Source organism: Acromyrmex echinatior, chromosome 3, assembly GCF_024713525.1.
Source record: "Acromyrmex echinatior isolate Ae372 chromosome 3, ASM2471352v2, whole genome shotgun sequence".
In the NCBI taxonomy this organism is placed as follows: Eukaryota; Metazoa; Arthropoda; class Insecta; order Hymenoptera; family Formicidae; genus Acromyrmex; species Acromyrmex echinatior.
In genome coordinates this window covers 2,479,693-2,494,679 of record NC_141854.1, presented here as the reverse complement: position 1 = coordinate 2,494,679, position 14,987 = coordinate 2,479,693, and the positions used below count along the sequence as shown (strand labels likewise).

Sequence of the window (14,987 nt, the reverse complement as noted above, 5' to 3'; positions counted from 1 at the left end):
CTTCGCTCTCTAACAATGATGGTAACATTAAAATCTTGTTATATAATTATTATAGCTTGGAGATAGTCGTCGCATGATACTATATAATGTTGTCGATCATTAAATAGTTTGAAATATGTTCTTTAATATAATGTAAAATTGGACAATGAACGCAATTGAATTTTGTCCTGTAGATGTAATGGACAAGATTATGTCAGTGAAAAATTATTGGCACAATTAAAAACAAAGAAATTTATAAAAATAGCAAAAGAAACGATATGATACAGTCAGTGAAAAATTATTGATGTAATTAAAAACAAAGAAATTAATAAGAATATCAAAAGAGATAATATAATACAATATGATGATACAATGTATTAATAAAAGTTAATTTTGTATAATGTATATCTATATATTATATAAAATTATAATTTAGTAACAGCTAAAATTAATAGGAATAAATACCTTTAATGTAAAAACGAAGTTCAGTAAAAAATGAAAAAAATAAATGTCGCAGAAAGTTGATTAGAATTAGAGACAATGCGATAAGAGTAAAAACAATGTATTGTCTCTTCGGTGTTATGAGACATTGTGAAATTAAAAATTGATAAAAAGAGAAGGTTAAAAGTTAAAAAAAGTTAAAAAATTAATAACTTAATTTAAGTTAGTCAATTTTAAATGCATTGATTTTAACTGAATTTAATTATTTTCTGACTTTAATTTATTAACTTTTTTAAATTATTAAAATTTTTTTATCTCTTAATGCCAATATTTTTTTCTATAAGATCTTAAACATTAGAGAATTAATTTAGAAAAAAATTATGATTTTATGATTAGAGATTCTATAATAAGCGTCATGTCATACGGTAGTTTTGATTGGCTCGCTAAGTTTTGTCAATTCCCGCTTATATTTGAATCACATTAATTTTAGGTGTGATAAATATTATATTTTAGCAACATAAATATGAGCCTTAGGTAAAGAATTGTAAAATTATACTGCACAATCTACCCATTTTCTAAAGATTTACAAACATTTTTTGGATAATATTTATATGTGAATAAAAAAATTAAATTACCTGATCTATATTGTAATCGTAAATCTATATTGTAATCGTTATTTAAAGTAATTTCATTTTAAGAAAAATTAGATCATTCTGATCTCAAAAATAATTATTTTTAAAATTAACTTTTTTTAATTTAAATTAATTTAATCTTAAATTTTATTAAGTTAATTTTTTGTTTCTTTAATTTTTAACTTAATTTTATTAATTTTATAAGTCATTAACTTTAACTTAATTTAGTTCAAAAAAAAACATTAATTTACTCAACTCTGATAAATTCACATAGAAATTATTTAAGCTAAGATCCAGCTTCGATCATTATAGATTTTAAATTCTTATAATTGTGTATTTACATATATATATATAGTTTTAATAAATTGTTTATTGTTAAATAATTTTAGTTTTAATATATTTTGCACAGAAGAGAGTTGTTTAATTATATGAAAATGATAAAATCATTTATCTGCAGAATTTATAAAAGTTAAATCGTAAAGATTAAGCTCATTTTGAAATTTCACTTTGAAATAAATATAAAAGCCATTATTGTATGATACAAGAATTGACTCAAGTACGGAAAAATGATTTTATTTCAATTTAGTAGTGTTTTAAACATTTCTGCGAAGACAAAAATATTTAAAAATAAATCGTTCCCTGTTGTGAATAATTTACTTAACGAATAACAGGCTGATTCTTGTCATTTTCTGCTTTCAGGAATTATGACCCTTCCGAGCAGCCCGTGTGAGATAGAAAACATGAGCTTGTTTCAAGATCTCAAGTTGAAAAGGAGAAAGGTCGACTCCCGATGTAGTAGCGACGGTAAGAACGCCTCGAAGATATACTGTAATATCATGTTAAAATCCCATGCGAATTGAACATTTAATAGAATTAACATTAATTCTGCCACGGGAAATGCCGAAACGTATAACATTTTTCCGCAGGAATACTTCGCAACGATACCTTTTGCATCTTTTGCAATGTGTCGCAGAGTTATTATAAAACATAATAAAATTATGTTTTATTTCCGCTATTCATCATTTAATATCAAGCTCGATTTACAGCAACCGCTCGTAATAAAACAAAAAGAAAAAAAGATCAAGAAAATGCAGCTTCGTATTTATCTTCGCTAATTTCGTGAATTTTATATTGAAAAACGCACATTAAAAAATGTAGATAAGATTTTCAAAAGTTTGTATATTAAAATGATTATTCTCGTGTCTAATCTTATTAAAGTAATGTACGATTACTTGCACTCCGAAACATTACATACGGAACGTGATATATATCTTTTATAAAATATTTCTTTAGTAATCGACGTAAAATTAATTCTCAAAATAAGAATACTTAAAACTCTTAAGGCTTCCACAGGCACTTTCTATAAGAGAAAGAAATAGTTGAAATAACCATTTAACTATAATTTATGATCATTTTTTGCGACAAGCATAAATTTATAATTGTTTGCACCATATGAATTATAGCCATATGAAATATAACCTGAACACTGAATTGTGATCATAATGACCATAATATGTATTCATTCAACTAATTGTATGGTAATCAGCTTACCCATAAATCACATTTGCATATAGTTTTATACTATAAAACATTGTAACTATACATATACGGTTATTGTTATTGACATTAGCAATAATAATTATAAAAATGATGTTCCTGACCATAATTATTTCACCATGCAATTATAGTCACAAATATAATATATTTTTCTCTCAGTGTTAATATAAAATGTAATATATAATAAAACAACACTGAAAGAAAAGATTGGTTGCTGCAATTTAGGTAGTAAAATATGGCATAGCATTTTTAATTGGCTGCAGAAATCAGTTTCAAATCGGTTGCAGCAGCAAGTTGCATTACTCTACTCGCAATGTCAGTATATGATTTCGATAGGCTAATGCAACTAAAAATTTGTTGTTACAATCAAAAACTGATTGCTGCAGTCAATTAAAAATGCTGTGCTATATTTTACTATCTAAATTGTTGTAGCAACCAATCTTTTCTTTCAGTGCATGGTCAATAAATAATTTACATTATTCGCTGATTTTGAATTTAATTATTTACATCTTTAAAGTAACATCAATAACACATTTCTTTCTTTATTTTCGGTTCATTAACTTGTGGTCGTATTATGACCGCAATTATTTGTTTTCTTTATTTTATATTATTTACATTCTTAGCATTATTATTATCGAAATATCATCAATCATATTAATAACAATTTTATTATAATCATTATTTTACCGAATTAACAAATAAAAGTTGATTATATTATTTTCTTAAATTTCTTTTAGTCTCTCGCGCACTTAAGCCTATTCTACAGTCATCATACAGTAAAGTCTGTTCTACAATGTGCTCTTTGTTTCCTGTTTCTTGTTTTTTACTTTTGCTTTTTTTTCCTTTGCAACCGTTTTGATTGCAATTGTATTTCTTGCTACGTATTTCTTGTTTCTTTCGAAGTTCATTAATTTTTATCTCGGGTGATATAAAACAAAAAACCGGATAAGAAGCAAAAAGACAAGCTGTAAAAAATAACAAAAAGCAAGAAATAGGAAACAAAAAGCACATTGTAGAACAGGCTTTACTGTATGATGACGACGAAGCGGACTCAGCGGCCAGCGCCCGGCCGCCCGTCTTCGCACCACTCGCCGCCGCTCTGCGGAAATTATTTTCTTCTACGCAAATAATATCAAATAATCAAAAGGTAGTATAAAAGAAGGGCAAAGAGCCAATGATGTATATAAAAAAATTATAATTTAGATAAGCAAACTTAATACAAAAACAATTAAAATACAATAAAATAAAACAAACGTTTCAACTCCAATTGAGTCATTTTCAATGCCATCATACAGTAATATAAATGTCGTTTTAAATTAAAAATTCGTACATAATCTTACAATATTCTTACAATTCCTTAACAAAAATTTCTTTCTTCTTTCTGTGTAATACGCTGTGAGTCATTTTTATTAAGAATTAACAAAGTCATAAGAAAGTTCTGAAAAAGTAACCGTAAACAAAAAGAATTAATATTAATCACATAAAAATTAAAAATATGATGATATACCTTAGTAAATCTGTTAAGAGTCCCATAATATACAACGAGAAAAAAATGTAAAATGTAGTCCATTTCGTGGTACAATAAAAAAGTCTTTTTAATTTAATAGGTTATTATAAGCAAATTTGCAAAGGTAACGAGCATCTGACTTAAACGATGTCACAAAACGAAATGTCAAACAGAAAAACATTATCGAGAACGGAAAACGGAAAAATAGGAGGAAAAGGATAGAAGATGTTAGAAAGGAGAAAGAGAATGTATAATGTCAGAATACAAATCCGGCAAAGACTCCGTGTCATTTTGTCTATTAATCCCATGCTTCTGTTTTTTAATATGGACCATTTCTGATATCAACCTTTTGTTGTATGAAGGCTCTATATCTAATATTTCCACTTTATCCCATTTAAAGTTATGATTCTCCACCATACGATGGTTAGAAATCACTGATGGAGATTTTGAACTTATATTGATATCAGAAACATGTTCATGCAATCTGGTCTTTAATTGTCTTTTAGTTTAGGCCAACGTAACTGGCATCACAATCCTCACAGGATATTCTATAAACCACATTTTGACTCTGAACGTGTTCCAAATCATCCTTTCCTCTCCTTATAAAACTTCTCAATGTGTTAGGAATAGTAAAAGCCAATTTGCAATTAAACATATTAACAATAGGTATAAATCTTTCGGATATCGTATTAACATATGGAATTGTAAAGAACCTTCTCCCAGTGTCATCCTTATTCTTATTTAAATTATTAAACTTATTAATGTGATATTTTATTCTATTATGAATAGTCGAAAAAATAAAACTTAACGGATATCCATTCTGTAAAAAAATCTTAAGAGCGTCAATCAAATTATTTTGTTGGAATTTCAGATGACACAAACAAAATATCTTATCCACGACTCCATAAATCACACCTCTTTTATGACAAAGTGGGTGTGAATGGAAATTAAGAAATCTGCCGGAAAAGGTTGCTTTACGGTATACATCAAAAATGAGATTCCGTTCATCGATAATTAACATCGTATCTAAATAATTTATTTTTCCATCACCTATCTCCATGGTGAACTGTAATCTAGTATGTAATGAATTGAAAACATCCAAAATATCATAAATACTTTCAGAAGGAGCGGCTAATATCATCAACGTATCGATAGTAAAACAACAGACGACAAGGCAGCATTCCAATAGCCATCTTCTCAAAATCCTGCATAACAATACTTGCAACAACCGGTGACAAAGGTGAACCCATGGGGGTCCCAAAAATCTGTTTATATATTTTTTTATTAAAAATGAAAAATGTCGAATTCAGAACCATACGAAAGGCTATCAGAAACTCGTCCAAAGGAATCTTAGTTCTCTTAGATATAGAATCCCACCTCACAACCACACTATCAGATGCCAAATCTATAGGTATGTTAGTGAAAAGGGATACTACATCCAAGGAAACCAAAACGGAATCCGATTCCAGCCTTATATTTTTAAGTTTATTAATCAAATCATAGCTGTTTTTTATGAAACTAGGCGTCTCCGGTATAGAATCTGCAATAATGTTATACAAAAATAATGACAAATTATATAACGGGCTATTTAACGATGAGACAATAATTCTCAACGGATAGTTTTGTTTGTGTATCTTCGTCAAACCATAAGCCCTAGGAATGACCCCATCAGTCGTACGCAACCTCCGATATGTCAAGTCATCTATTAATCCTTTTCCTTTCCACCTACCAAGCAAGTTACGTAAATCACCCGTAAGTTTTTTAGTAGGATCTTTGGTTATTAATTCATATGTATTTTTATCCGAAAGTATCAATTCCATCTTGGATATGTACTCTAATTTATTTTGAGCAACGGTGACATTACCTTTATCAGCTTTGGAAATTAATATTTCAGGATGATCTTTTACAAATAATTTCGTTGTCCTGACCCAATCGAACAACAACTTGTCATTCGAGCCGTTCTTAGAAAAATCATTCCGAAACTTATCAATAATTGAAACACTATTATTTCTAACAAAGTTAATTATATTCTTCCGACGGCCAATAATATTATTCTCAATATTTTTAATAAATTCTATCAATGTTCTATCCAAATTATGTTTGTTAATAGGAAGACCAAAGCCTTCCCCCAACTGAAGCAAACATTGGACCTCTAAAGGAATGTCAACATTGCTCAAATTCAGAAACCATTTATCATTTAAAACATCTAGAGGAGCCGCATCTCCAAACAATTCAGCCGAAATGTGAATCCTTTCTATATTTTGTACATCAATGCCATTGTTAACCTTGTTAGGTGTAATTTTATTAAGCAATTCATTATTCGAAGCACAACAGTAAGATATCGGCTTAATATTTGCTTTTTTATCTTTAAAATCTTTTCCTTTCAACCATAAAATCTTCTTGTCAATATTTCTTGTATGTTGAAAAAAGTAAAAATTATTAATGTTATCTAAATATTTGAAAAACTCACAAACCATGGAAACCGGTAAAACCTGGTAGATTTTAATGGAAAAATCAACAATGCTCATTCTAATATTATATTAGGTGTTGGAATTAATTCGTAGCGTTTTACAAGTGATGGGAAGTACTTTCATTAATGTATTTTTTAATGCTCATGTGAAATAAATAACATTCTTTCATTAAAAAACGCTACGAATTAATTCCAACACCTAATAAAATGCAAATGTCTGTAAGAATCCTTCAACTCCAATTGCAAAATTGCTTTCACATTGTTAAACTGAATTTTCTGAAGTCTTCTGTAAGAAAGACTATTAAACAAATTAAAATTTCTAATATTAGTATATCTTTTAAGATGTGGCTAAATTTGTGATTAATACATGATTTCAAGAATCTAATGCGAGTTCTAATATTAACGCTATATTTAATTAGGTTACAAAATTCTTTCAAAAATTTACAAGCATCAAAGCCATATTCATATCGGATATAAGCAAAAGAGAAATTAAAATATTTATGAAATTTACGCATTATTTCGCCCGCGTATATAAAATTAAAAGTAATAAAAAAGGCTCTGTACTAATAAGCAAAAGGTAGTATAAAAGAAGGGCAAAGAGCCAATGACGTATATAAAAAAATTATAATTTAGATAAGCAAACTTAATACAAAAACAATTAAAATACAATAAAACAAATGTTTCAACTCCAATTGAGTCATTTTCAATGCCATCATACAGTAATATAAATGTCGTTCTAAATTAAAAATTCGTACATAATCTTACAATATTCTTACAATTCCTTAACAAAAATTTCTTTCTTCTTTCTGTGTAATACGCTGTGAGTCATTTTTATCAAGAATTAACAAAGTCATAAGAAAATTCTGGAAAAGTCAAATGATCATTCTAAAAAAATATGACTTTTATAGAAAAATTAACGAGGAATATGATAATATATTTTTTAATTTTTATTTTGGTGGCCTTGAATAGCAAAATGACTTTAAATATTTTAATTGTTCATAATAATTATAATTTAACAACAATTATAGTAATAATGAATACATAAATATAGATAATTTCTTTGTATTTAAAATGAGCCCAATTTGGACTCTGTAGAAGTGGAATTATCGCGATTTTGAGAAGTGCATAATCGGCGAGTTTTTAACCTTCCGTATTTTAGAAAATATTGACGAAAAAATTGCCAAAATACATGACTTATTTTATATAGGAAATGCGTAAAAAAATTTTGTAATAAAAATTAAAAATGTTACTCTATATTAGTTGTTCAATTTGTAAAAGAATACTTTTTTTATGTGCAAGAGTTGATATTGTATCAGATGTTATGTTCAAATTGCCTTCCACCACTTGACAGTGTGTTAGCCTTAATTGAACAGAATTTCTGACCTTTCTCAACATATCAACAGTTATTAAATTCATTTCGTCAGTTATTCTCTGCACCGATTCTTCCACATTTGTAGATTTTGTTTTATAAATACGTTCTTTTAAGAATCTCTATAAAAAGAAATTAAGTGGTGTCAGATCGGGGGATCTTTGAAGCCGTTCAATTGTTCCATGCCTCCCAATCCATCTGTTCGGAAAAGTTTCATCTAGTAACATTCGTACTCTCAATCTAAAATGTGCTGGAGCTTCATCTTGCTGAATTGCTACACGCGATCAAAATTGTTAAGAAAGAGATTTCGAATAGCAGGAATAATTTGTTTAATTAGCATTGTTTCGTACATCTCAGAATTAAAATTTTCATCGATGAAAAGTGAATCTTAAATGACCTTCAATTATTCTGCTCAGATGTTGACTTTACCAGGATATTGAGAGTTATTATCTCTCATCAAATATGGATTTTCATTGCTCCAATATCGGAAATTCTGATTAATATTTTCATGAAGTTCAAAACTAACTTTATTAAAAAAGACAATGTTATTTATGAAATCATTTCTGTGTGCCTCAATAAATTCATAAAATTTCATTTTCCAGTCAAAATCTTCATGAACTAATTCTTGCACATAAAGCATTTTATAGGGATGAAATCTGTTTTTTTTTTTAATATTACACTGATGATTGGCTGACTTTGTTTTCTGTAACTTTTCTAGAAAACGTATTAAGCGTTTCAATAAAATTTTGTTGAACTATTCTTACTATTGATTTTGAAATTGGATTTTGCGCATTAAAAGTTGAAGAGATCACATGTCTCTCTTGATATGATCTTTCTTTATCTCGATTCCTTTTCATTATTAACAGATAAATACATTCTTTTTTCGACATAGCCATCGTAGGAAAATTTTACAAAAGCTTGAAAGAGAAAGAGTCTTTAAACGTGAAACTCATGTACTAGAGATATCAGACGGACCAGTACAACTAACAGTGTGTTGCCGATGCTTGCTAGTATATCTCCCAACACGATTACGATAACTGTGGCTTTTCGAAATGAAAGTGATTTTCAGAAGCATTTCTAGCGAGGAATACAAGAAAAATAATAAAAAGATTCTCTAACCAACAGATACCAAAATAAAGATTCTTTAACAGATATCAAAATAACTAACAATTAAACGAAAAAAATAGGGTGGACTTTGCTTCGCGTGGAAAGCCGTGCGCTCCGTAGGGGAAAGTAAGATGAGAGTCTTAACATATTTTATCAAGATTAATATCATAAATAACTTCCAGAACATGTTAGTCGACAATCATTATTTATTAAAATGTTATTATCAAATTGATCATAAAATTGAGTTATGATTATCAAATTAAATATTGATTATAGAATTTTTTTACTATTTTTCCGGTGTTCCTTATTAAAAATAACTTTTATTTTGAGGATTCACAGTTATCGTAATCGCCTCTATTTCTCACAACACTTGCGTATCCCAATCAATCTTTACACTGTTAGCATGATGTTCCATTTGTAACGTAGCATCTTTGCCTACCGCGCTGTAGTGATAGGCCACGTGGTAAGCAACTGTTCATATCAAGAGATATAATTTTTTAAATGAAATTTTAACGTGTGAAATTTTTAAAATCACGCACTGAGTAATGCTAATATCAGTAATGTTATAACTTTTAAACATCATAACTCGAAAAGTACTTTATGAAAAATAACTTTATTGTAGTATTTTGAGAAGCTCTTTATATCAGCTATTAGATTCTGGCATAAAAAGTAGTGTTCCATTAAAAAAAATCTTGACCTTGGCGACACTATACCCAAGGTCAGACTGATCAGATCAGTGAACAGATCATATTAAACCCTATAACTTTTGTAGGAAACAATTCTTTTGGAAATAGCTTAGTTTTTGAGATATTTCACCGGTCCAAGACTCACCCTGTATAATGTATAATCTTAAGTAAGTAAACGCGCGTAATATCTTAAATTCTATTTTTTTAAATAAAAGAGGAATTAAAATAACAGAATTAAATTCAAACAAATTTTCTATATTACAAGATGTACAGACAATTAATATTTATTTCACATCGAGTATAGACAATATATAAACATCTTGTTTTAATCATTCATGAAATATAATGTTACGTCCAACTCTTTGGAAAGTTTTATTTTTTGGGATCGCTTGGATAGATAGCGAAGGAGAGTGGAGAGGATATTAAAGGACGTTTAGATTTTATTTCACAGATATACACACAGAGACGAATACCTGAAAGTCGGACTTTTATCGCTTCGGAATATGGGTCAACATCCTGAAGGGATGCTATAACACCTGTTTTCGATGAGCGAACGTCGGTCCAAATTTTAAATCAAGGAACTTGATCCTTATAATCTCGGGAACGAATCACGTGCGATCTCTGAAAAGTGTTGGGAATGAGTACGAGATCTTATGATTCTAAAATAAATAGAAATTGATACAAGTAGAATGTTAACAATATTCTAGTTATTAAACAAAATTTATTTAGTACAACATTTATTATTAAACAAAAATTATTTAGTATTACAACATTTTAAGGAAATTGTATCTTTATTTGCAACTATTATTATTTTAACATATTATAAGAGTAATTTAGTATTTTTTCTATACTAATTACAATGAGCTATTTAACAAGGAGTATACATTATGAAACGCGCTTAGTTATTTAAATTATTAATCGCAAAATTATTAATTAATTACAAGAAAGAAATATACATGTTTTTTGTCAGAGTTAACCATAGGGCGAGGATGAATCTGTAGTGTGTGTGTATGTGTAAACGGAGAGGCAATATGGAAATTAATTCAATTCATGAATTATGACGGCGAAAGGGGGGAAGAGATCATGAAAAAAAATCAGGGATTAAATATGGAAAGGAGGAGAGAGGAAGGTATTTGTTCTATCGATTCCGTCGATTTCGAGAATATTATTTAAATATTTAATTTAAGACAATATTTGAACTAATGAATTATTTGCTCTCTTTAGTGAGTTAGTTTAAGGAGAAAAATAAAATAATAATAAGAAACTTACAATTTTCTGCTGTCGGAATATTCATATCAGGTATCGGGAGCCGAAAAGATAGTGATGTTCATTCGATTCAAAAGATCGCGCACAGACTCTAACGAACAACTGTAAGCGCGAGTTTGAAATTTTGTTGTTCTTGATCTTATTTTCTCGTTCTCCCTTATTCTTTGCTCTCTTATTCTTTCCGCTCTTGTGTTCTTTCCGCTCTCTTATTTTCTCCGCTCTCGTGTTCTCTGCTTTGTGTCTCGCGATGTCGTGATTTATATAAATAATTTTTTTGGGGGTAGTTCTTTGATAGGATGTAGCTGGTTGGAAAATCGAGGAATCAGATTCATTTTTTCTTTCCCTTAATATGATAACAATTTGACTGGTCATTGGAAAGTTGCCCTTAAGTTAGCTTCGCCCGCGTTGTAAGTTTTGATTTGCTTTTATTCTTATTAGTGATAATACGTAACCTTCCTAAAAGGTTTCAGATTCATAGTCGCCCATTGGCCAGTTTTGTTATAGAGAGAGAATGGCTGGTGAATTACCAATTTCTTTTCTTATCATCGTTTGCTTAAGTCTTAGTTATAAGTGGGAAAAATTATCTACATTTTATCCACTGTTCTCGTGTTGAACGATGAACAAATATTTCTGGATTTAGTTAATCGTGCCTCTTGGAAAGTAAGAAGCATGAGTCGCAATTTGTATTGATTTTTCCAATATCAGAAGATGTCATTATTAAATTTATGATCCTGTCTTAAGTCTACGCGTGGGATCCATCATTGGACCCGCATGATGTGAGATGATTAAATATTTCACCTTCTCTCGAGTATAGTGTCCACACTATACTCCACACTATCACTCTTATTATCGCAAGAATAGTTTCGCGGCCTAACTTAGCACCTTGTTGCCAACGGCGCGGTTTGATAATGATTATTTGACGATTTCTTTTTTCTTAACGCTCGAAAGGAGATTTAACGCTTGCTTTCCAATGCGTTAATGTTATATAAATTTTATTATCGCGGAACACTCGATTCTAAATAAACGTAGTTTTTTGGCTGGAAACTTTCCTCGAATTCGTTGTATTTGTTCGTCTCTTATTTTTTTAATTGAACGTTCCCGAAAAAATCGTGGAATCCACTGAATGTAACAATAAATATCATGAAAAAAATTTTAAATAAAATTTTAATATCGATATTCTATACTTGTTACAAAGTTATAAGTGCGTTTTACTTTTCCTTCTTCCATTAATTATTTGATGAAACTAAAAAATGAATTTTATTATGATCTATTTTAAAAGTTTAACATGAAAGATTATATTTAAAAAAAATTAGTTTATCTGTTAATTTATCTTCAATGTTCTTAATTGTTTCTTGAAACTCTTATATATGTTTGATAATTTTAATAAATTGAATATTTGTATTAATTTCATCTTGGAATTTAATCTTTTATTATAAATTTTTAAAAGATTAAATAATTATTTATATTACAGAACTCATCACCAATAACCTTGACTTTGATATATTTTGTCAAGGTCATGACCTTGAGTGACTTCCAACAGGTTTTAGTCGTCGCTCGTTATTTGTTAAAAAGTTATTATCAGTCAAAGTTAGTAATTATTTCCTTTACATGAAAAGTCTGATAACTCTAAGCAGGGAGAGAGGTATGGGATGGACCGATTAAGGGAATACGACTTTCCAGGCAAAGTGAGATTTATCCCATTTTTCCCCTGTCTAAGGATACACGATTTTCTACGCGAAGGAAGATCTATCCCACTTGCCCCCCTCCCCCTGCCTAGGAGTGCGAGAATATGACTTTCTACGCAAAGCGAAGGCCACTCAAAACTAAATTATGGGTTGAATTAGGTTATATTTTTTGAAGTCAGTGCCGCCACCCATAGGAAGGTACTCCTATAAGCACGTACTGCCTCCATGTATATATTTTACAACGCGAAGCGAGGTTTATCCTATCTCTCCCTCTGCCTCGTGCTAAGCAGAGAGGAAGTAGAAGTGGACCTGGCTTTGCGCTATAAAACGTAAGTGTGCAGTACGTGCCACCCCATTGTGGAGGACGCGGCAAACCCCCCGAAAAATATTCATATTTTGGTATTAGATGGCCTTCGCTTTGCGTGGAAAGTCGGTCGATTAGTGGGGGGAGGGGGTGAAGTGATACTCGTTTCGCGTGGAAAATCGCGTGCACTTCTAGACAGAGTGGGAGGTGAGATAGAACTCGCTTCTCGTAGAAAGTTGGACACTCCTTGGCAAGGGAGGAGTTGTGATGGATCTCGCTTCACGTGGAAAATCATGCGCCTCTAGGCAGAGAGGGAAGTGCGATGGTACTCGCTTTGCATAGAAAATCGGACGCTCTTTGGCAGAGGGAAAGGTGGAGTGGAATTTGCTTCGCATAGAGGTCATATTTCCTTGATCTACATCGTATCTGTTTCCCTACCTAGAGTTATCTGGCTTTTCATGTAAAACAGGCCCTATATTCTATACACATCTGACAGTTGGTATCGTTAAGCAGCAACAACCAATGAGAACTGCGTTTTTTTTTCTAGATAATCCTTGCCATTTGCTATCGTCAGTTATCGACAGATGTCGATAGATGTATACAGAATATGGGCCCAGGGAAATAATTACTAACTTTGACTGTTAATATCTTTTTAATGAATAACGAGCGACGGCTAAAATTTGTTGGAGGTCACTCAGGGACAACATATGTCAAGGTCAAGGTCATTGGAGGGAGGTCCTCTAATGTAAATAATTATTTTAATTTATTATTCATATATTTATTTGCATACATATATGTATATTTTAGTCTAAATTTTTTTTATATCACTTTACTGTTTTGACAAAATAAGAAAAATAAGTACATCATTCCAATGTACACCGATGAACTCAGTGACGGAATTGCGATTACGTTGAGACTACAGCGAATTTGTAAGATGAAATTGTACATAAATATTATAACAATGTCCAGAAAAATTAATATTTAAAGGAATAATTGCTTGCATATAAATAATTATAAATAATTAATTCTACAAATAATCAATGAAATAAAAAATAATAATTTATTTATCCTATAGTTGCTCTTGACGGTCCAATGCCATCTTTTCTTGCGAAAATATTTTTAATTAAGGGATACCGGAGCTAACAGATTCATTTTTTAATTTCGAATTTTTACAAACGATATTAAGAGACTTATCGTAAAATGAATTCTACACCAGATTTCTACATATATTTGATTATCTAATAATATTTTAATAATAATGGGAAACTGATAACTAATATAAAATAAATGCATTTTTTTAATGCATTTCATCTTTGTGAGTCAGCTAGCCCCGAGACTGAGCTAGGGTGACTCATAGTGTGGGATAGTGATTATATAAGATTATTAAAATGAAAATTAATGTATTAATTTATTAATGTATATTTTAAACTACATCTTTGGCTACATATTAATGAAACTTTTATAAAAATATTGTATATATTTATTTGTATATATTTATTTAATATTGTATATATTTATTTATTTGTGTTTAAAATATATTGTATATATACAATATATTTTAAACACAAATATTTGCTTCACAGAACAATGCTTCTTTTTGCTAAATTCGTTCATTTTGTGCAAAAACATGTCGAATGATCCTAGTTTTATTGAAATTGGACGTGAGAGAACTAAACTTATAGTATTTACCAAGGTAAATCTTTTTGAAGAAATGAAATATTGAATAGGTACAATCTAATTAATAGTAGTTTTAATTTTTCTTTAAAGATATTCTTATTGAAGATCTTTTTATTCCAACTCAAGTAATAGCAACTTTAATTCTCTGTCAAAAATTACTACTTCTCGAAAAAAACTAATGTACTCAAATGAAAAATTAAAACCCAGATGCTACAATATTAACTAATCAAGTTAAATTTTATCAAATTAAAAAGAAAAACGCAAGTGTTTATCTTTGATACTATCTTTGGTTACTTAACTCTTATGA

General features: G+C 29.6%; 2 protein-coding genes across 2 annotated transcripts in view; one reads left to right on the top strand and one right to left on the bottom strand.

The window, feature by feature from the left end:
* Hr4 (nuclear hormone receptor 4) overlaps positions 1-14,987 on the top strand; it is a 213,548-nt gene that overhangs the window by 68,776 nt on the left and 129,785 nt on the right. Inside the window, exon 2 of the mRNA XM_087404774.1 lies at positions 1,752-1,856. Coding sequence (XP_087260900.1) covers positions 1,757-1,856 — 100 coding nt within the window. The 5' untranslated portion in view covers positions 1,752-1,756. The remainder of the gene's footprint in view (positions 1-1,751; positions 1,857-14,987) is intronic.
* Positions 1,863-9,779, bottom strand: LOC147910118 (uncharacterized). Its single transcript, XM_087404776.1, has 2 exons — positions 4,117-9,779; positions 1,863-4,047 (listed from the first exon to the last, which is right to left on the bottom strand). The coding sequence occupies exon 1, from the start codon at positions 6,642-6,644 to the stop codon at positions 5,235-5,237; it is 1,410 nt and encodes a 469-aa protein (XP_087260902.1). The 5' UTR covers positions 6,645-9,779; the 3' UTR covers positions 1,863-4,047; positions 4,117-5,234.

Excerpts from the sequence above, each read along its gene's own strand:
- LOC147910118 (XM_087404776.1), bottom strand. The coding sequence starts at position 6,644 with ATGAGCATTGTTGATTTTTCCATTAAAATCTACCAGGTTTTACCGGTT.